Source organism: Bos indicus x Bos taurus, chromosome 24 (assembly GCF_003369695.1).
Source record: "Bos indicus x Bos taurus breed Angus x Brahman F1 hybrid chromosome 24, Bos_hybrid_MaternalHap_v2.0, whole genome shotgun sequence".
Classification (NCBI taxonomy): domain Eukaryota; kingdom Metazoa; phylum Chordata; class Mammalia; order Artiodactyla; family Bovidae; genus Bos; species Bos indicus x Bos taurus.
Window position 1 is genome coordinate 60,755,542 of NC_040099.1, and position 21,100 is coordinate 60,776,641.

Consider the following 21,100-nt stretch of genomic DNA (forward strand, 5'->3'; position numbering starts at 1 on the left):
TTTTGAAACCAATGTATGTTGCTGTCTGCAGAACAAATATTTAAAAGTAAAGGCAAGCAGAGCTAGACAGATTGCAGTAAGGAGAGGTTACAGGCCAGAGACAAGCTCCGTGACTCTTTTGTATGAGAAACAGAGTCAGACAAAGGAGGAGAGGGTAGACTATTCAATACACTTTTTTCCTTCTAGAGGGAAGTTCTTTCTTTCTTGCCTACCATATACATGCACACATCAAAACAAAGTTTCCAAATGAATTGAAATACTAAATGTGGGAAATGGAACTTGAAGACTTTTTGAAGGAAATATTAAAACATATTTATGACCTTGAGGTAAGATTGCTTACACATAAAAATTGTAGACTTTGAAGAGATTGATATATTTGTATCACAATTAAAATTCCTGTATGTGAAAAGATAGCATAAAGTAAAAGACAACCATAGACTAGGAGTACATATTTGGCACATACATACAGTAGTCAAAAAGTGTTTCAAATATAGAATCTGTATAGAATCCCTGCAAAGTAAGGGAAAGAAAAATAACCTAATGGAAAATAGGCAGAAGCAAACCGATGAAAAGTTGCTCAAGTTCACTAGTAATCAGGGAAATGCATATTGTAAAACCTATACCTGAGCTTTTGGCAGAATATGAGGAGGTCTGACACTTAGTATTCCTCATACGGAGGAAGCAGGCACCAGTAGAGCTGTCAGTACAACTACGATAAAAAATGTTTTGATAAAATACAGTAAAACTGAAGGCGGTGCACACCGGTGAACCCAGCTTTTCCACATATAACTATTTATCTAGAACTTAGGAGGATGCATAACGAGGTGTGTGCAACGTTGGAAGCACTGCTTTTGGCCATACACAGTGGAATCACTGCTGCTGCTGCTCAGTCGCTTCAGCCGTGTGCGACTGAAGCGTCCATCTGTGGTCGTGTCCATCTGTGCGACCCCATAGACGGCAGCCCACCAGGCTCCACCATCCCTGGGACTCTCCAGGCAAGAACACTGGAGTGGGTTGCCATTTCCTTCTCCAGTGCATGAAAGTGAAAAGTGAAAGTGAAGTTGCTCAATCGTGTCCGACCCTTTGCGACTCCATGGACTGCAGCCTACCAGGCTCCTCCGTCCGTGGGATTTTCCAGGCAAGAGTACTGGAGTGGGGTGCCACGGCCTTCTCCGGTGGAAACACTAGTTATAGTATATTCATAGAATGGAGGTCTTAGCAGCCTTAATCAGATCTATTGTGAAGCATCACACACAGTTCAGTGCCATTATGTACATTTTCAAATGCATAAAACAATATATTATTTGTGGGTACTTAGACTCCGGGAGTTGGTGATGGACAGGCAGGCCTGGCATGCTGTGGTTCATGGGGTTGCAAAGAGTCGGACATGACTGAGTGACTGAACTGAAGTGATATGTGCTATAGGTTTAAAAACATCAACTAGAGTCACACTGAATCCATTACTGCGATTGCCTTTGAGGAAGGAAACATTGCTAAGTTGCTTCAGTCGTGTCGACTCTGTGCAATCCCACAGATGCCAGCACATTAGGCTCCTCTGTCCCTGGGATTCTCCAGGCAAGAACACTGGAGTGGGTTGCCATTTCCTTCTCCGATGCATGAAAGTAAAAAGTGAAAGTGAAGTTGCTCAGTCGTGCCCGACTCTTCTCGACCCCGTGGACTGCAGCCTACCAGGCTCCTCCGTCCATGGGATTTTCCAGGCAAGAGTACTGGAGTGGGGTGCCATTGCCTTCTCCAAGGAAACATTAGGGATGTGAACTTTAAGGTATTTCTTTTTAAATTTTGCAAAATGTTAGCCATTGTTCATATCAGGTGGTAGCTATATGATGGTGTACTTTGTACTTTTCTTTTTTGAGTCAATTTAAGGTATTTTTGTCAAATTTTGCATGTAATAAATTCTAGCAAAACAAGAAACATTTGTAATGGGAATTACAGCTCCAGTGTTCTGCCATTAATTGATGCCAAATCCTATAACTATGCAGTGTACACCGAGTTTTGTGTTTCTAGTGATGTGAAATACGAATATCGTCTTGACTCTGGTATATGAACACAAAGAATATGTTCTGCATTGTTAAGTTATTTCTGCATATGTGTTTGGTACATGTCTGCCTTTTTTGTTGCCTTATATTGAATATCTGTCTTGTATCATCTATTAAATTTGCACACTTCAGTTCAGTCGCTCAGTTGTGTCCAACTCTTTGGGACACCATGAATTGCAGCACGCCAGGCCTCCCTGTCCATCACCAACTCCCGGAGTTCACCCAAACTCAAGTCCATCGAGTCGGTGATGCCACCCAGCCATCTCATCCTCTGTCGTCCCCTTCTCCTCCTGCCCTCAATCCCTCCCAGCATCAGGGTCTTTTCCCATGAGTCAACTCTTCGCATGAGGTGGCCAAAGTACTGGAGTTTGAGCTTTAGCATTATTCCTTCCAAAGAACACCCAGGACTGATCTCCTTTAGGATGGACTGGTTGGACCTCCTTGCAGTCCAAGGGACTCCCAAGAGTCTTCTCCAACACCACAGTTCAAAAGCATCAATTCTTTGGCACTCAGCTTTCTTCACAGTCCAACTCTCACATCCATACATGACTACTGGAAAAGCCATAGCCTTGACTAGACAGACCCTCGTTGGCAAAATAATGTCTCTGCTTTTCAATATGCTATCTAGATTGGTCATAACTTTCCTTCCAAGGAGCAAGCGTCTTTTAATTTCATGGCTGCAATCACCATCTGCAGTGATTTTGGAGCCCCAAAAAATAAAGTCTGACACTGTTTCCACTGTTTCCCTATCTATTTGCCATGAAGTGATGGGATCATATGCCATGATCTTCGTTTTCTGAATGTTGAGCTGTAAGCCCACTTTTTCACTCTCCTCCTTCACTTTCATCAAGAGGCTTTTTAGTTCCTCTTCACTTTCTGCCATAATGGTGGTGTCATCTGCATATCTAAGGTTATTGGTATTTCTCCCGGCAATCTTGATTCCAGCTTGTGCTTCTTCCAGCCCAGCATTTCTCACGATGTACTCTGTATAAAAGTTAAATAAGCAGGGTGACAACATACAGCCTTGACATACTCCTTTTCCTATTTGGAACCAGTCTGTTGTTCCATGTCCAGTTCTAAGTGTTGCTTCCTGACCTGCATATAAGTTTCTCAAGAGGCAGGTCAGGTGGTCTGGTATTCCCATCTCTTTCAGAATTTTCCACAGTTTATTGTGATCCACAAGGTTTTGGCATAGTCAATAAAGCAGAAATAGATGTTTTTCTGGAACTCTCTTGCTTTTTCGATGATCCAGCAGATGTTGGCAATTTGATCTCTGGTTCCTCTGCCTTTTCTAAAACCAGCTTGAACATCTGGAAGTTCACGGTTCACATATTGCTGAAGCCTGGCTTGGAGAATTTTGAGCATTACTTTACTAGTGTGTGAGATGAGTGCAATTGTGCAGTAGTTTGAGCATTCTTTGGCATTGTCTTTCTTTGGGATTGGAATGAAGACTGACCTTTTCCAGTCCTGTGGCCACTGCTGAATTTCCCAAATTTGCTGGCATATTGAGTGCAGCACTTTCACAGCATCATCTTTTAAGATTTGAAATAGCTCAACTGGAATTCCATCACCTCCACTAGCTTTGTTCGTAGCGATGCTTTCTAAGGCCCACTTGACTTCACATTCCAGGATGTCTGGCTCTAGGTGAGTGATCACACCATCGTGATTATCTGGGTCACGAAGATCTTTTTTGTACAGTTCTTCTGTGTATTCTTGCCACCTCTTCTTAATGTCTTCTGCTTCTGTCAGGTCCATACCATTTCTGTCCTTTATTGAGCCCATCTTTGCATGAAATGTTCCCTTGGTATCTCTGATTTTCTTGACGAGATCTGTAGTCTTTCCCATTCTGTTGTTTTCCTCTATTTCTTTGCGTTGATCGCTGAGGAAGGCTTTCTTATCTCTTCTTGCTATTCTTTGGAACTCTGCATTCAGATGCCTATATCTCTCCTTTTCTCCTTTGCTTTTCGCGTCTCTTCTTTTCACAGCTATTTGTAAGGCCTCCGCAGACAGCCGTTTGGCCGTTTTGCATTTCTTCTCCATGGGGATGGTCTTGGTCCATGTCTCCTGTACAAGACAGTAGCGAAACACGCCATTCTTTGCTCACAGATGGTTGGTACCTGTGTGCCAGCTTCTCTGTTCTCAGTCTCCTATTGCTATTTTACCGTGAAGGTCAGTTTTATTTGGAAGGGAAATTTTGAGACTCAGTTGATAATTCTTACTGTCATGTTGACAAAGATCTCTTTTAGGATACATTTGACATGTTTCAAGCAGACAGAATTACAGCAATAGCTTCTTATTGCACTGTAATAAGTATTGCAGAGTATTGCCCGCACATTACACTGTATGGGGAGTCTTGTAAATATTCTGTATATATGTGCAGAAATAGTACCACCATTGGAGAAGTGTGTAGCAACAGCCTTAAAAGCTTCTAATTTTTTTATTCAAGAGTAGTTCCAGATTATAGGCATTCTTTACAATCACTGTAAGGAATAAAGCTTGTGTGTGTGTGTGTGTGTGTGTGTGTTGGGGGATAGGCAGCGTGGAGAATGGATGTATGAATAAGGAGAAATGTCCAGAGAGTATAAGATGAGATGATGAGAGTAACGAATGTATCACCAGAATCTCTTAGTCATATTTTATTATGTTCTTAATGTTTAATATTTGCATTGTGGTAAGTTGTAAGAATACTGATTTTTGCCTCTTGAACCTTCTAATAAGATGTCTGTAACAAATAGGTAGCTTGTATTGATATGTGGGTTTTTGAGTCTACAGGCTCACTGAACTCTTCCTAACAAGTTTTTTTTTTTTTTTTTTTTGCCTGTAAACAGTGTTGTCTTCTGAGTGTAGTTTTGATCAAAATACATATAATACAAAGGTTGGAAAGTAAGATGTATACTTATATACTCTTGGTAGGACACTCTTTGAGAGTAATTTGGTGGTATCAAGCACATTTTAAAAATGCATGTTCCTTAGTGTCCAGTTCCATTCCATATTTTATTAAAGACAAGCTCGTTTGCATCAAAATTATTGAACCTAGATTTTTTTATATCTTCTACATTCAAGTAAAGGTGTCAAAGTTTTACAGCAACCTGAATGTCCAACAGAGGGGGATCAGCTAATTAAAGCAGAGTGATCTGCATGCGCTGACATGGGATGACAGAAGATACATTACAAGTTGAACTAGTTAGGATGCACGCAATATTGTGAATTGTTTCCATTGACCTACAAAAAGGGAGAAACTGGTCTATGCCTAGCGTATTTCTGAAAGGATACGTACAGAAGAGTCTAAGCCATGACTGGTGACGCATGGGCGATGGTGGCTGGGGAAGGCGGGCTCACCTTTTATTTGTGTGCCCTTTGGTGTTTTAGTGCGTATCGTGTCTTAAGTGGCAAGACTGGGATTCCAAACCACATCATCAGCTGCCAGGTTTTCATTCTTTTCATTGCAACACAACTACTGTTTTGTCCATTTTAAAGCACAGTTAAGCAAATGTTCTTGAGTCATTTTAGTATGTGATCAGGCAAAGTATCTTAGTAACCCATTCAGAGTATATCTTACTGACTCAGAGTAGCCAGTCATTTTAATGCAGAGGGCAGGTCGGGTAGAATAATATTGATCATTTAACAAATAAATGGTAAACTGTAGCACCACACCAAGACAAAGGAGAGGAATCATTTGCTGAATGAAATTCACCTATGGAAATCCACAGAGTTGGACAAGTACGTCCTTCTTCTTTTCAGTCCCAAGGCTTTGGTGCATGGTTACATCTCAGTTTCTGGTCTAGTCCTTGAAGATGACTAAGCTTCGAGGAGTGGGGACCACGGTTGCCATCATGGGTGTGACCTTCTCCACATTTCCTCAGCAGTCAGAAGTGATGTTCATTTGTTTCTGAAACCAGTTGGTCCTGATGAGGTGGCTACTGCTGCTCGAGGTGCTGTCACCCTGTTCTCTGGGCTCTTCCCAACCCTCCGTCAGCCCTGTGCTTGTGTGCCACCCTAGTTCAGGCCTTAGCGCTCATCTGGACCTTCAGCTTTACCTTATCGCTGGTTCCTGTGCCTTTAATCGGCTCCTCCATCCTTAATTGATTTTAAAAGCAGTTTGTTCATGTGACTCTAGCTAAAACCTTTTAAAATTGCTCTCATCCAAGACAGTTTTTTTGAACGCTTTTTGATAGCAGAATTATATATTGCAGAAAAAAAATTTACAAATCTGTTTAGAAATTTAATTTTTCCCATTTTTGCACAGTATATGATAAAAATGACTTTGCAGTATTTTACTGTAAATATGCCTCACAAAGCTCTCCCTGTACTTCTGTTTGTCCTGTGTGTGCATCCGCACTGCCATATACAGCCCTTTGTTGTGCTCACGTCGTTTACTTAGTGTTTCTTGAACTTGCTTTATGTATTCTTGTCTCAGTGCTCTTGTCCGTATTATTTTTCCTTCTCTTCATGTTCTTTTCCTCCATCGTTCTTTTCTGCTTTCCAGATTCTGTTTATCTTTAAGGGAAGGTCCAGTTAATCTTCCTTCCTCATAGTGGTCTCCAAGTCCTCTGAACTTTGTTTGTATGTTTGTTTGGTCTCTCTCTCATGGAAATTAATTATATGAAACTTGTGACTGTGGTTCTGCTGCTCTTGTTTTTGTGTGTTGATGTTTTCACTGACTAGATTTTTTTTTCAGCTGTTTGTTGGAGTTCCTGTCTCATATAGCTTTGTCTTCTTTCACACCTGGCACAAGTGCCCAAAGTAGGCAGTTCATAAATATGTATTTAGCATGAATAGAGAAAAGAGACCATATTTTATTTCTCTTTTTGTCACCAGTGCCTAATATTGTGCCTGACAAATAAGCCTTTAAATAAATCTAGATGGTATGTTAAAGAGATGATCTTTAGGTATTGGGATCTTTTAAATATGTAACTTTGGAATATTCCTTGTAAAATTAGCTTTTCCCTCTGTAGCCTGAGGAAAGTTGAGTCCAGGTTGACCTTACTGAGATCATTCACAGTATCAAGCCCAACGTGGCTGGTATCTAGGAGATGTGAGCCTGCAGGCTTTCACATGTTGCTCAAGAAAACTAATGGTTTAGAGCACAGGCTTTGGCGTCAGAGGGCTTGAATTAATATTTCTACTCTGCTCCTTCCCAGTTGTGTGAGTCTGGGATAGTCTCTTTATCCTTTACTGCAAAATGCAGAAGGTAACAGCTCCTGTTTATCTGTGAAAAATATCTGGCACAGAATAAGTGGTCAGTTCAGTTCAGTTCAGTCACTCAGTCGTGTCCAACTCTTTGCGACCCCATGAATCGCAGCACGCCAGGCCTCCCTGTCCATCACCAACTCCCAGAGTTCACTCAGACTCACATCCATCGAGTCAGTGATGCCATCCAGCCATCTCATCCTCTGTCGTCCCCTTCTCCTCCAGCCCCCAATCCCTCCCAGCATCAGAGTCTTTTCCAATGAGTCAACTCTTCGCATGAGGTGGCCAAAGTACTGGAGTTTCAGCTTTAGCATCATTCCTTCCAAAGAAATCCCAGGGCTGATCTCCTTCAGAATGGACTGGTTTGGATCTCCTTGCAGTCCAAGGGACTCTCAAGAGTCTTCTCCAACACCACAGTTCAAAAGCATCAATTCTTCGGTGCTCAGCTTTCTTCACAGTCCAACTCTCACATCCATACATGACTACTGGAAAAACCATAATAGCCTTGACTAGACGGACCTTTGTTGGCAAAATAATGTCTCTGCTTTTCAATATGCTATCTAGATTGGTCATAACTTTCCTTCCAAGGAGGAAGCGTCTTTTAATTTCATGGCTGCAGTCACCACCTGCAGTGATTTTGGAGCCCAAAAAGATTAGGGTTAGGGTTAGGGTCTGACACCGTTTCCACTGTTTCCCTATCTCTTTCCCATGAAGTGATGGGACCGTATGCCATGATCTTCGTTTTCTGAATGTTGAGCTTTAAGCCAACTTTTTCACTCTCCTCCTTCACTTTCATCAAGAGGCTTTTTAGTTCCTCTTTACTTTCTCCCATAATGGTGGTGTCATCTGCATATCTGAGGTTATTGATATTTCTCCCGGCAATCTTGATTCCAGCTTGTGCTTCTTCCAGTCCAGCGTTCCTCATGATGTACTCTGCATAAAAGTTAAATAAGCAGGGTGACAATATACAGCCTTGAAGTACTCCTTTTCCTATTTGGAACCAGTCTGTTGTTCCATGTCCAGTTCTAAGTGTTGCTTCCTGACCTGCATATAAGTTTCTCAAGAGGCAGGTCAGGTGGTCTGGTATTCCCATCTCTTTCAGAATTGTCCACAGTTTATTGTGATTCACACAGGCAAAGGCTTTGGCATAGTCAATAAAGCAGAAATAGATGTTTTTCTGGAACTCTCTTGCTTTTTCGATGATCCAGCGGATGTTGGCAATTTGATCTCTGGTTCCTCGGCCTTTCCTAAAACCAGCTTGAACATCTGGAAGTTCATGGTTCACGTATTGCTGAAGCCTGGCTTGGAGAATTTTGAGCATTACTTTACTAGTGTGTGAGATGAGTGCAATTGTGCGGTAGTTTGAGCATTCTTTGGCATTGCCTTTCTTTGGGATTGGAATGAAAACTGACCTTTTCCAGTCCTGTGGCCACTGCTGAGTTTTCCAAATTTGCTGGCATACTGAGTGCAGCACTTTCACAGCATCATCTTCCAGGATTTGAAATAGCTCAACTGGAATTCCATCACCTCCACTAGCTTTGTTCGTAGAGATGCTTTCTAAGGCCCACTTGACTTCACATTCTAGGATGTCTGGCTCTAGGTGAGTGATCACACCATCGTGATTATCTTGGTCGTGAAGATCCTGTTTGTACAGTTCTTCTGTGTATTCCTTCCCCCTCTTCTTAATATCTACTGCTTCTGTTAGGGAATAAGTGGTCAGAAAGTGTTAAATATAATAATAGCTAATGCTGTTAATAATAACCCTCCTCTTTACCTGACAGCTGTTCATATGGTTAAGTCATCCCACATTATAGAAACTTTACCTTTAGTGAATAGTCAATAAAGTTTCAGTGTTCGCCTGTTCCTAAGTGTAAGTCTTTTAATTTGATATTTAACTCAGTGAAATCTTGTGACAAAGAAAAGACAGTGAACTGGAAACTGGGAGACTTAAATTATACCCCGAGCTTCTCACAAAGGTTGATTTGCTTCACCTTTAACGTAGTCTAATTGTATTGTTATTATCTGTGTACCCGACTGAATTCCAGTGGTTTATAAGCTTACTCAAGGCTAGAGCCAAGTCTCACTGAATTTGTATCTTTCTCCTCCACCCCATGGATTAGTAAATATACACTGAATGAATACACACTGTTTTTTTATTAGTCAAGATGGAGGGTTGGGCTGTCTCTAAGATTCCTTCTAGCTCTCAAATATTTTGAACATAGGGGCCAGTGAAATGAGTCCCCATGTTAGAGAAGAACTGAAGATCATGAAATCTAAATGTAAATTTTGCCACTGAGAAATTTCTAAGATCCATTTTTTAATTTAAATGGATAATATACTAGAGTGTTTATGTATGACCTCAAATTTAGATATAATTATTTTTAAGGTAAATTTGTTATCTATTACTGAATTTATAAACTATATACTTCTTTTCTTTGCTTTAACCCTAACCCATGACACAGGTGTAGTTCAGTAAATGATCTTTACTAAGCAAATTGAAATTTAAATCTAATTGCTTGACATTATTTTTATTTAAATCCATTAATTGTAAATTGGGTACTTTAATGACTTTTTAATTATAAAATGCCCATATTACAAAAAGTATTAATTGTAAAAAATTTAAACAGTATAGAGAGAAGTATTCAGAAATTTTAAGTCTGTTCTTCAGAATCAGTTATATCTATAGTCTTTAAAAATTATTCTTTAATTCTTTATTGTATTTTCCTGTTATTAACCTGGTACACAGTAGTTGTTCACTGAATGTTCACTGAATTAACCAATGCAGTTTACCAGTCAGGAGCTGATCAATTTTTCTGATACATTTTTCTTTTACAGTGCTATTGATATCTAATTTCTATAAAAGATAGCTTTTTAAGAATCTGAAACTAATTTTTTTAGCTATTGTAAAAGTACATTCTGTCATCAGTACTAAAAGATTAAATGTATATAAATAAGACTACTCTCATACAGTAATTTATGAAATCAGTCTGCATGCCTTGTAGTTACACTGTGTCTAATGGTTTTAGTTTTCAGGACTACTGAAACTTACATACAGGTTTTACTGGTTTGCCAGCTATGATGGAAGTCCCTGATCATTCAGTTTCTGAGTTACAAAGTGAATTACTAAGAAGTTACACAATCTTGGAATTTGAAGAAATGCTTTGTGGTATACTGTATATTAGAAAGTGGTAATAGCTTCTTTCTTAAGAAAAGAGGCTAGTTTTTCCAAACTCTTCCTCTTTTATATCAGAGTATTTGGAAAGGTATGTGCTTGCCCTGGAAAAGAATTCTGGTTGAATCCAAAGAAACTTATTTATCTAGAAGCTATAATCTTACCTCAGTTCGGTTCAGTCGCTCAGTCGTGTCTGAATCTTTGCAGCCCCATGAACTGCAACATGCCAGGCTTCCCTGTCCATCACCAACTCCCAGAGCTTGCTCAAACTCATGTCCATCGAGTCGCTGTTGCCATCCAACCATCTCGTCCTCCGTTGTCCCTTTCTCCTCCTGCCCTCAATCTTTCCCAGCATCAGGGTCTTTTCCAATGAGTCAGTTCTTCTCATCAGGTGGCCCAAATATTGGAACTTCAGCTTCAGCATCAGTCCTTCCAATGAATATTCAGGACTGATTTCCTTTAGGATGGACTGGTTGGATCTCCTTGCTGTCCAAGGGACTCTCAAGAATCTTCTCCAGCACCACAGTTCAAAAGCATCAATTCTTTGGTGCTCAGCTTTCTTTATAGTCTAACTCTCACATGCATACATGACTACTGGAAAAACTGATAAATCTTACCTATTAGTATTAAATTCCAAAGTATATTTTATATACAAACTGTTATAGGTTAACTCCATCAAAGTTGAAATTACTTTCTTCCATACATAATTATTTTCTGACATGGCATATATTTTAATACACTGGGAGATTGCTTTTACTTTTATGACATTAATGTTATTGTAGTTTAAAAGATATTAAAGTTTTTTTTCCTTGGAGAATATAAAATTGTTGGCTTGGAACTAAAAAGAAAAAGAATATATTTTTCAATGGTCATAATAATACCAAGACAGAAATTAAGCTGCATTTGCTTTCTCCAAAGACTCTTTCCTATTACAGACTTCTGGAGAAATAGTTTAGTGGAGAAATATGTATGATGATCAAATAGGCTCTAACCTAGTAGGCCTGTATGTCTGACTGAAAATACCAGAAAGAGAAATACTTAGAAAACTAACATTAGATACTTAACATATAGAAATATATATATCTGAAATCAACAACCAGCATCATACTTCACCATTCATGAAACTCAGGAATAAAACAGTGAGGTCTGCTACACCGCCACCAGAATGTTGGTTGATAAAGATTTATCCTACTGGGTGTACGTGTTTTAACACACAGGTTGGAGACATGAGACAAGCTAGTGAGGAGCTAAAACATGCTTCTGAGTGTCAGCAGAGGGACTAGTCCTCAAGAGGAGCTTCTGATCAGGGCAGTAACAGCAAAACAACTTACCAGGAAAATCTGGATGCTAGTTAACATGGTCAAAGAAAATTTGCAGACATACACTCAAAAAAGGTAGATGGCCATCATATCCTTAAAAGACTGTTCAGGTTCACCAGGAATCAAAGAGATGCATAATTAAATAAGACAACTTTATAGTATATGTTAAATTGGTGAGATTAAAAATAATAATACCAAACATTGACAACTGCTGTTGTATACTATGGATGGAACTCAGATTGCTGTGCTTACTTAATTTAGAAAGTGGTCTAAGCAGTGTGTATCCATCGCCTTATCAATATGGCAAAATCTCACTACATGATCTTCATTTTTAAAAAGCAAGTTACAAAGATGCAAGTATCCATTCTGTTTTTGCAGAAATGTATATGTGTACTTACACAAGGGGAAAAGAGTTCAGAAAAGAATATCTAGAAATTCGGGGGGGGCAGGAATTAATAATCTCTGATCATGTTTCAATCTTAGTAAGATTGGAATGGTTTATCTACTTTTCTATGTACCTCTATTTTTATAATTATTTATAGTATGTGTATTTATATAATTGGAGGAAAGAAAGGTCCCTCACACCTCTTCCCAGTCACTCAACCCCTGGTCCTTTCAACCGCCACTCCAAGAACCACTATAATGATTGTTTCTACCATAAATTACTACTGTCTATTCTAAAACTTCATGTAAATGAAATTACACAGTGTGTATTCTGTATAAAGATTCTCTCATTCATCATAAAGCACTGAAATTCAGTCATGTAGTTTTTTTATTGCTGAGTAATATTCCTAATTTCACCCTATTTTAATATGAACTTTTGAGATTTCTATAGTAAATTGCCGGGGTCCAGCCCCGGCTGATCCAGAGTATTCGAAGGAGAGATGGCGTAGGCGAAGATCAGGAAACAATTGCTTAATTAAATGTTAATTAAGGATATAAAGAGTAATAGAATGAGGATAGCTCAGTAGGAAAATTCAGTGGAGAAAAGAGGCTGAGTAGCTTGGTTTACGCGGGAGACCAATAAAACTTCAAGACAAGAAGTTTGCACCACTTACGTAGGCCGCAGGCGTCCTTCCGTTCTCCCCAAGGAGAGGAGACACTGAGGCCTCCCCGGTCGGATCTTAGAAGCCCAGGCATAATTAGTAAGCATGGCGGGGTCCGCGCTCCAGGTGGAGACTCAACCAGAGTGAGAGAGAGAGCGACATGGGGAGACCAGTATTTCGAGAAACTGATCCCAATTCTTTATTTTCCATGGTCTACTTTTATACACTGAGATGTTATGAAAAGTCACGCGGGGTCAGCAGTCCTGACTTTTATCAAAGTCAGGTGCTTCATACAAATGTATACAGAGGTCTTAGGGGTGTTACATCATCTTCTGGCCAGGGGGACCTGCTGACAATTTACGACCCTCTCCTTGTGACAGCAGTCAGTCAACCAGGACACTTATTTCTCCAGGGCTGATTATTCTCAAAACAGACACCACCCAAATAAAGTTACGTTCCTATAGGGTGAGGGTGTAGTGGGTTTTAGTTAAGGAAAGAATTTACTTAGCCTAAGGTCTAACGTGATTAATATCAAAGGTTAATACTTATTTCTTCTATATATTCATTAATGTGTGTAAGGGCAGGGGATGTGGAAACTTAGCAACAAACATTGGCTCAACAAATGAAAAACCCTTCACCAATACAATTTCTAATCAGCCCATTATACTTATACTAATAGTTTTCTAACTTTTCTAAGGAACCTGTTTTTAGAAGGTTTAAAGCATCTCGTGCGTCTCATGGTTGGGAGGCTGTGAGCAATCACATGTGGCCGGACAAGCCTGTCAGGCAGGCTAGAGAACCTTCAGAGGAGTTTGTAGGTTAAAACACTCTTATCACGCCCAAGAATTATTATTAACTGGAGCTCTAGGTTAACTCCCTCTCCGAAAGAGGTGGTGGGGGACAGCCCCCCGTAAAGTCAGAGATGTAGGTGAGAGCACAAAGTAGTAAAGTAGGCAGGCTCTGGTAATGGGGGTAGATGCTCGAGGAGTTCCAGGGGGACTCCTGAGGCTCGATCCCGCCTTTGCGTATGTCGAGCCTCCTTCCTCCTCCACCTTTGTCACGGGCAGAGTACCTCACTCTGGCCCCCAACATCTCCCCCTTTTTTATTTCTTAAAACAACCAGATGCAGCTCAGTCGCGAGCTTCCGAATGCTCTGCCAGAGAATCCTGACAATACAAGGAAGAATGATTATGAGAAGTAGGATTAGAGACTAGGGATATTAGACAGAATATTTTTTCCAGAAATAAAGTTAGAGAAGGTGTTAAAAAAATCATTAGCTGCTCCAGTGGCCGTAAAATCCAGTTGAGAGTGTTCCAAGGTCTGTATTTGATTATGAAGTTTCCCTAAGTCCAGGCCAATATCAGAACTGTTCCAAACACCTGAGATATGATTTTTAATCTTTTCCCATTCATAATCTGTCTCGTTTACCTTCAAAGATGTCACGCATATCCACCTGTAATCAGCGTGGCATGTCAAAGCCATCTTCACCTTTAAAGCCTGTAACTCAGTCCCAATATGCATAATTGCTTCTTCTAAGGCGTCTACTCTCATCTCCAATTTTCTATCTATAGCTTCCTGAGTTGCTAGAGTTAAAGAAACAATTTGAGACATGGTATCAACATATTGGGCAGTATGCACTTGTTGAGTCAATGATATTGCTGCCGCAGTAACAGAAGTCATTGTTGCTATCAAAGCTGATATTCCTAAAATAAGTAAGCCCACAAATCGTCGTTGTCGCATTAAATCTTGTAGTTGTTGTAACACAGTGAGACCACAATTAACATATCAACAAGTGGTTACATCATAAGATAAGGTGGACGTTGTAGCACTACAAAGGAGCAAACATTACATTGAGGGTTTAAACAAGATGAAAGCATACATTGTTCACAAGTCACTACGTTAGGTCCACCTGAATAATTCATGCCTACAATAAGTTTGTTGGAGTCATTAGTAAAAAGGAAAACATAAGGCGAGGGTGGATAAGCTAAAACAGAATAAGTAGAATTATTTTCTGGTTGGAGTTCACGCTGCAGCTGCCCTGTCAGTCTCGCCGGGATCTCGATGTTTATCTTGTCTCCCCTGCCGGCGGGCTCCTCTTTTGTGATCGAAGCAATGGGGGAACTGGATGTCTGGGGGTCTGCAACATGGCGAATCAACCTGTCCCGGATCTAAATTGGAGAATTTGCATCCTGTGGAAAAATACAAGCACATCCTCGACCGCTAGTTAATAATGGGTCAGGACCCTTCCATTGTCCTGAGAGGAGGTCCTTCCATTTGACTAACGGTTTTGCATTTAATTGCTCCAGGCACCAATGACGAAGCATTGCAGTAGTTCCAGCCAGATCAGTATTTAGAATATTTATTACGAAAAGAGCGTGTTGCAAAATTTGATGGGGAGAACTATACTTAAACTCCCCTTCTGTTATTTGATATTTCTTGGTTTATGCTTAAATAAATTATGCTCTAATGATTTGATGTGTACTTGATTCCCTGTTATTTGTTTATACCATCTTACAACATAAGTTAATAGTAAGTTGTTATTTATCAGATATAATTAAAGTGCAGAGAAATTAAATGCTTCTCTGAATACAAACACAGTGTTCTCAGAAGAGTACACAGTTCACCTTAATAGGAGTTTAAAGATAAGAGGTACATTGATAATAGCATAACTCTATTTGAAAGTCAACCATTTCAATTATTGGCATATACTGATTGTTTTAAAAGGAGGTGGGGGGGCCATATGTGATTTCAAATCTGTATTTCTGTAATCTGCATTTATTTGCCCAGATAGTGCTTTCTAAACAGATAATCTGTTCCTTAGAGCAGTAAGCACTCTGTAAGTAGCATGACTTAATGAAGAGTTGACCTATTGTCCCTTCTTTGCGTTAGCTAGGTACATCTCCCTTAATAAATGTCAGCTTTGATTTCTTCCTTCAAGTGAGAATTTTTACAGTGTATTTTTCTGTTTAGAGACACTTAAAAATCTGCCTAAAGCTAAGAACATTCTATACCACCCCCTGCACAGACCTCCTAAAGCCCCTGCATTCATCTTTTGCATCTCATATTACAAATTCAGTAAATGGAGTCTTCAGGAATCACCTTGTTTTCTCTCTTTTACTTAAACCTACATTCAATTCAATACCAGGACATGTTTTACACCAAAAAATAACCCAAATCTGCCCACTTCTCATATTTCTAGTACCTCTATTCTAGGCCAGATCTGATCATCTCTCACCTACACGCCTCTGTATGTATGCTGCGCTAAGTCAGTTCAGTCGTGTCCGACTCTTTGCGACCCTGTGGACTGTAGCCCACAGGTTCCTCCGTCCGTGGGATTCTCCAGGCAAGAATACTGGAGTGGGTTGCCATGGCTTCCTCGGGATATTCCTGACCCAGGGATCAGACCCAAGTCTCTATGTCTCTTGCACTGGCTCAGGTTTGTTTTTTGTTGTTGTTGTTGTTCTTTTTTACCACTAACGCCACCTGGGAAGCCCTTACATGACTCTAGTAGCCTCTGTTTTTCAATTTTTATTTTTAATGGAGTATAGTTGATTTACATAATAGCCTCTGAGCTGGTCTCTCTGAAAACCACTTTGCTTACAGCAGCCAGTTTCTAAAAATGTATGTGTTTCTGTTGTTTTTCCACTGGACTTGGAATAAAATCCAAATTGTTTGCAGTTCTGTTGTCCTTAGCTAGGCTGCTTGCATTGTACCCTGAGTGTGTCTTGTTCGGGAGTTAGAGATCTGGGCAGGGAAACTTGAGTTACCTCAAAATACTTTACTTGGTATGAGCATTTTTACGTTATAGTTGTAATAGAATTCCTACACCTTAGAATCATAGTTTATTAACTGGAGAAAAAAATCATAGGTAATTAATTGATTTCCAGGTGCTTATTTTGGCAGTTAAATAAAAAGCTGTTTAATTCTTCTTCTTCTTTTTTTTTTTCTGTTTTTGATTTATTACAGATCGAGCCGGGAGCATCAGTACCCTTGATTCTTTAGACTTTGCAAGATATTCAGATGATGGTAACAGGGAAACAGATGAGAGAGTGGCAGGTAAGAGTCTAAAGACAGATTTGGATGTTTTTGACATTCCAGAAATAATGAAATGACTTGAAAAATTCTCTTTCTTCTATAGTTCAGTATGTGAATAGAATTAGATAGTTATCATACAAAGTTATGTTACTAATTTATTGGTTTCAGGGAGCGTTCCTGAATGTTCAGCAGCCCCATCCGCTCTTTCCAGTGATGCTCTGAGTTCTTGGTTATGTGTGCCTGCGACTGCTGAGTTCTGCTCACATCTAACAGTTTACAGCCATATAGTTATAAAACTGGTGGAAAGCAGGTGTAAGTCAGCCATGCTTTAGTGCAAAGTTATTTGGACCTTGCTCTCCTCTTTCCTTTTATCCTCCAGACCAGGGCTAAGTAATATTTACATGATATGCTGCTGCTACTGCTAAGTCGCTTCAGTCGTGTCTGACTCTGTGCGACCCCATAGACGGCAGCCCACCAGGCTCCCCCATCCCTGGGATTCTCCAGGCAAGAACACTGGAGTGGGTTGCCATTTCCTTCTCCAATGCATGAAAGTGAAAAGTGAAAGTGAAGTCGCTCAGTCGTGCCCGACTCTTAGCAACCCCATGGACTGCAGCCTACCAGGCTCCTCCATCAATGGGATTTTCTAGGCAAGAGTACTGGAGTGGGGTGCCATTGCCTTCTCCATTTACATGGTATATACCAATGCAACTCTGCTGATGGTTAAAAATTGGTTTACATACTTTCATGCTGATTGGTGATCAAAACTTTGTCTTCATTCCTTGGATTCTCCATGGCCACCACTGCATCCCTCTAGAAACTTCATTTGACTTTCCTGTGATCCTGAAAATAAAGGTTGTTAATACTTGGTCCACTCAGGGCTTCCTGGACTTTGCCCATTCCAAAAAGAAGAGCAGCATCCTTTTTAGTTGCTTGGTTCCTCATTCCAGTCTCCTTCCCCTCTCCACTCTCCCACCAGTTTTGCCTTTTTGGCATTGCCATTGGATCTGTAGGGACTTCAGAAGACCAATTTGTACCCTCTGTATTCTGCCCTCATCAGATGAGGCCAGTTGGATTCTTCTGGGGGGTCCACCCTGAATTTACCAGTATAGAAGCTCTGGCTCCTCAGATGTCAAGGGACTGGCACCTTTCTGGTGCTTCAGGCTGTGACTGTTAGTTATTGAAGTAGTTCCTGAATGTCTTTATAGGAATTGTGGTTTTCATGGGACGTTGACTCTGAGATAGACGGGAAGCCACCCTCAGTTAGGCATTTTCCCCCGCTGGGGTGGTGGGCACACCTGGTGTAGGAAAGATGCCACATGAGACAAGTGGAGCCTGTGAGGGCCCTTTGGGGTCAGGGAACATCCACACTGTGGCTCCCTCTCTTCATCAACCCTGTTGAATTTTTTTTCCCTTTACTGGAACAAGGTTGTTAAAACCTGCCATATATTTGCCTGTTCTAGTCATGAATAAAGATGAGTGCTATGGAGCACTAATTTTTATAGAGCACTTGCTCTTTTCTGAACACTTTGTAAAAGTATCTTAACGCATTAAGTTATAGAATTATCCTCATCTTCCACTCCCCAAGAAACTGAGGCACTCAGAGAGTCTTAAGACTTTAGTGGCAGAGCGAAGACTCAAATGTAGATAGCCCAGCAGCAGAGCCCACGACTGATCATACCATATGCCACCTCGTAGAGTGAAGGATTAAGTTTGACCTATGTAAAATGACATTCCAATATGTGCTTTTCATTTCTTGCTTGAGAAAAGAGCTATTGAATGTTTAAAAATCTCAAAGAGTATTACATGAGTTAAGGGGGAAAATGATGTAATCATTTTTAGTTCAGCAGAGGCTCAGAGAGGATGCGGCAGTGAGAACAATAGCAGTGTCAGCTGAAGGAGGAAGTCACTGGAAGACTCAGTGCAGCTGCCGCCTCAATTGTCATGATTTAGTCCTAAGCATTGTTAGTTGACAGATGACACGGTAATTATCTCTTCTCAATTACTGGTCTTTCAATTAGCTTCTAAGTTACTGCCAATGGTTAGTAAAGAGCTGTGTCGAAAGTGCAAATCACATCAGTAATATCTGAAAATTAGCAAATCAAATGGGAATTATTTCAATAATTTTAGGACTTATCCTCCTAATTACATCATTTGTTAAGTGGCATTATGTTATATTTAATTATATAGTAAATGTTGGATGTTATATGTTATTTATTAAGTGTTAAATACATGATATTTTAGTTTATTTGAAACTAATGACTCATTTGAAAAGACCCTGATGCTGGGGAAGATTGAGGGCAGGAGGAGAAGGGGACGACAGAGGATGAGATGGTTGGATGGCCTCATCGACTCAATGGACATGGGTTTGCGTGGACTCCAGGAGTTGGTGATGGAAAGGGAGGCCTGGCGTGCTTCGGTTCATGGGGTCGCAAAGAGTCAGACACGAATGAACGACTGAACTGAACTGAACCAAATATGTTTAGTTTTGTATATTGTATTATTGTTCAGATGGTTATGTATTTGAAAAAAACTTCAACCCAGACATAGACCATGTAATTATTTTCATTCCTCTAATTTTTATTTGAAAACCTAAAGTCAAATTTAAGAGGTTCATCGTTATTCTTGTTATTAGGTATGCTAGTATTTTTAATTAGGGGAAACATGGATGTAAAAGCAAGATGTTATAACTAAGCAAAATACTATAACCAAACATAACTAAGAAGGAAAATTTTAAATAGTTGGTAGTTTTGACCTTGTATTTTTAATCTAAAGATTATACTCTTTCTCTAAGTTTGGGAACATAAAATAATTTTTGCTTACTATATAATGCTAATATATAAATACATGCAGTCTTGAGAAAGACAAATAGTATGTGATATCATTTATATGTGGAATCTAACAATAATACCAGTGAATCTATGTATAAAACACAAATAGACTTACAGACATAGGAAACAAAGCTGTGGTTCTGCAAAGCGGGGAGAGAGAGGGGGATGGGACAGGTTAGGAGTATAGCAGTAACAGATACGAACTACTAAACGTAAAATAGATCAGCAACGAGGGTTTACTTCATAGCACAAAAGTTTATATCTAATATCTTGTAATAACCTATAATGAGATATAGGCTACAAAAAATGGAATAACTATGCTATACACCTGAAACGAACACAATATTATGAGTCAGTGATCCTTCAGGATAAATGCATGAATGGATGCAGTCTTTCATCTTCACTGGGAAAAGGAAGAAAATACATGTTATTCCAAGAAAATAACCTTTAGACTCTTAGGGCTCTTGTACCATAGCCTGTTGTTTAATTAAGTGTGTGATGTGTGGCTGAAAATTTAAATTAATCACAATTCCCATTTCCAAAGAGACTTTTGTCTCTTTACTAACCATTGATAGTGACTTAGAAGCTAATTGGAAGGCCAGTAATTGAGAAGAGAGAATTACCACGTCACCTGTCCTTGGATCACGTGTAAACCTTACTGAGAAAGAACAACAATCTCTTTTTGATGTTCCTGTACCAGTCTCGGGCAGAAGGAGTTCATAGGTAACACAGGCTTTGAGTCCATTGCCCCATGATGCAAATGCGAGTCTGCTCCAACCATTAGTAAACTGTTTATCTGACGTATATGTGTGTGTGTGTGTGAGAGAGATATATACATGTATGTATGTGATGATTTTCATCATCATTTTCCTAAATTTAAAAATCTGGTTATAAGTCTATGCAGGTGTTCCTTTAATGAGGAAAAGATCTCTAAATGAACAGATGTTTATAGAGCACCATTATTTTGACTTTTGTGCCAAAAGAACTAAGACTTAACAAATATTTTAAGATAGTAGTGATACACACTGGCATATATCCCAAGTTATAAGTGCCTCATCTAGTACCACTGATACAATACCAGTATTAGCCAGCCTTGACTGAGAAATAACTGTTTCAGCCAATCTAGAACGGCTGATAATGACGTAGTCATTAATTATTTTGGTAAGATTATAATATGCAGTATTACAGTATACCTATATCTTTGCAGTTGTTACTTTAGCTCCACTAAAATGACATTCAGCAGTATTGGGCTAGTAGAGGCTGGGGCGGTGCAGTGAGCAGGCTGGTAGCTGGTGCCTACAGTGTGTTTTAAAAGCATTCACTTCTTCAGACATTCTTATGAAGAATTATAATGTTTGAAAACTACTTGGAGGTCGTTTGGTATAATATATTGCTTTACAAAGTAATAAGTCTTGAGTTTTAATCCAACATCTTTGAATAAAGAAGTAACAAA

At 39.7% G+C, this 21,100-nt stretch overlaps 1 protein-coding gene across 8 annotated transcripts in view; it reads left to right on the plus strand.

The window, feature by feature from the left end:
• The window catches only part of RELCH (RAB11 binding and LisH domain, coiled-coil and HEAT repeat containing), a 114,244-nt gene that overhangs the window by 10,788 nt on the left and 82,356 nt on the right, over positions 1–21,100 (plus strand). For all 8 annotated transcript variants that reach the window (XR_003508515.1, XM_027526270.1, XM_027526271.1 and 5 more), the window contains exon 2: positions 16,751–16,840. Coding sequence is in view for 7 of the 8 variants with exons in the window: in XM_027526270.1 (XP_027382071.1) it covers positions 16,751–16,840 (90 nt within the window). In the remaining variant the exon portion in view is untranslated. The remainder of the gene's footprint in view (positions 1–16,750; positions 16,841–21,100) is intronic.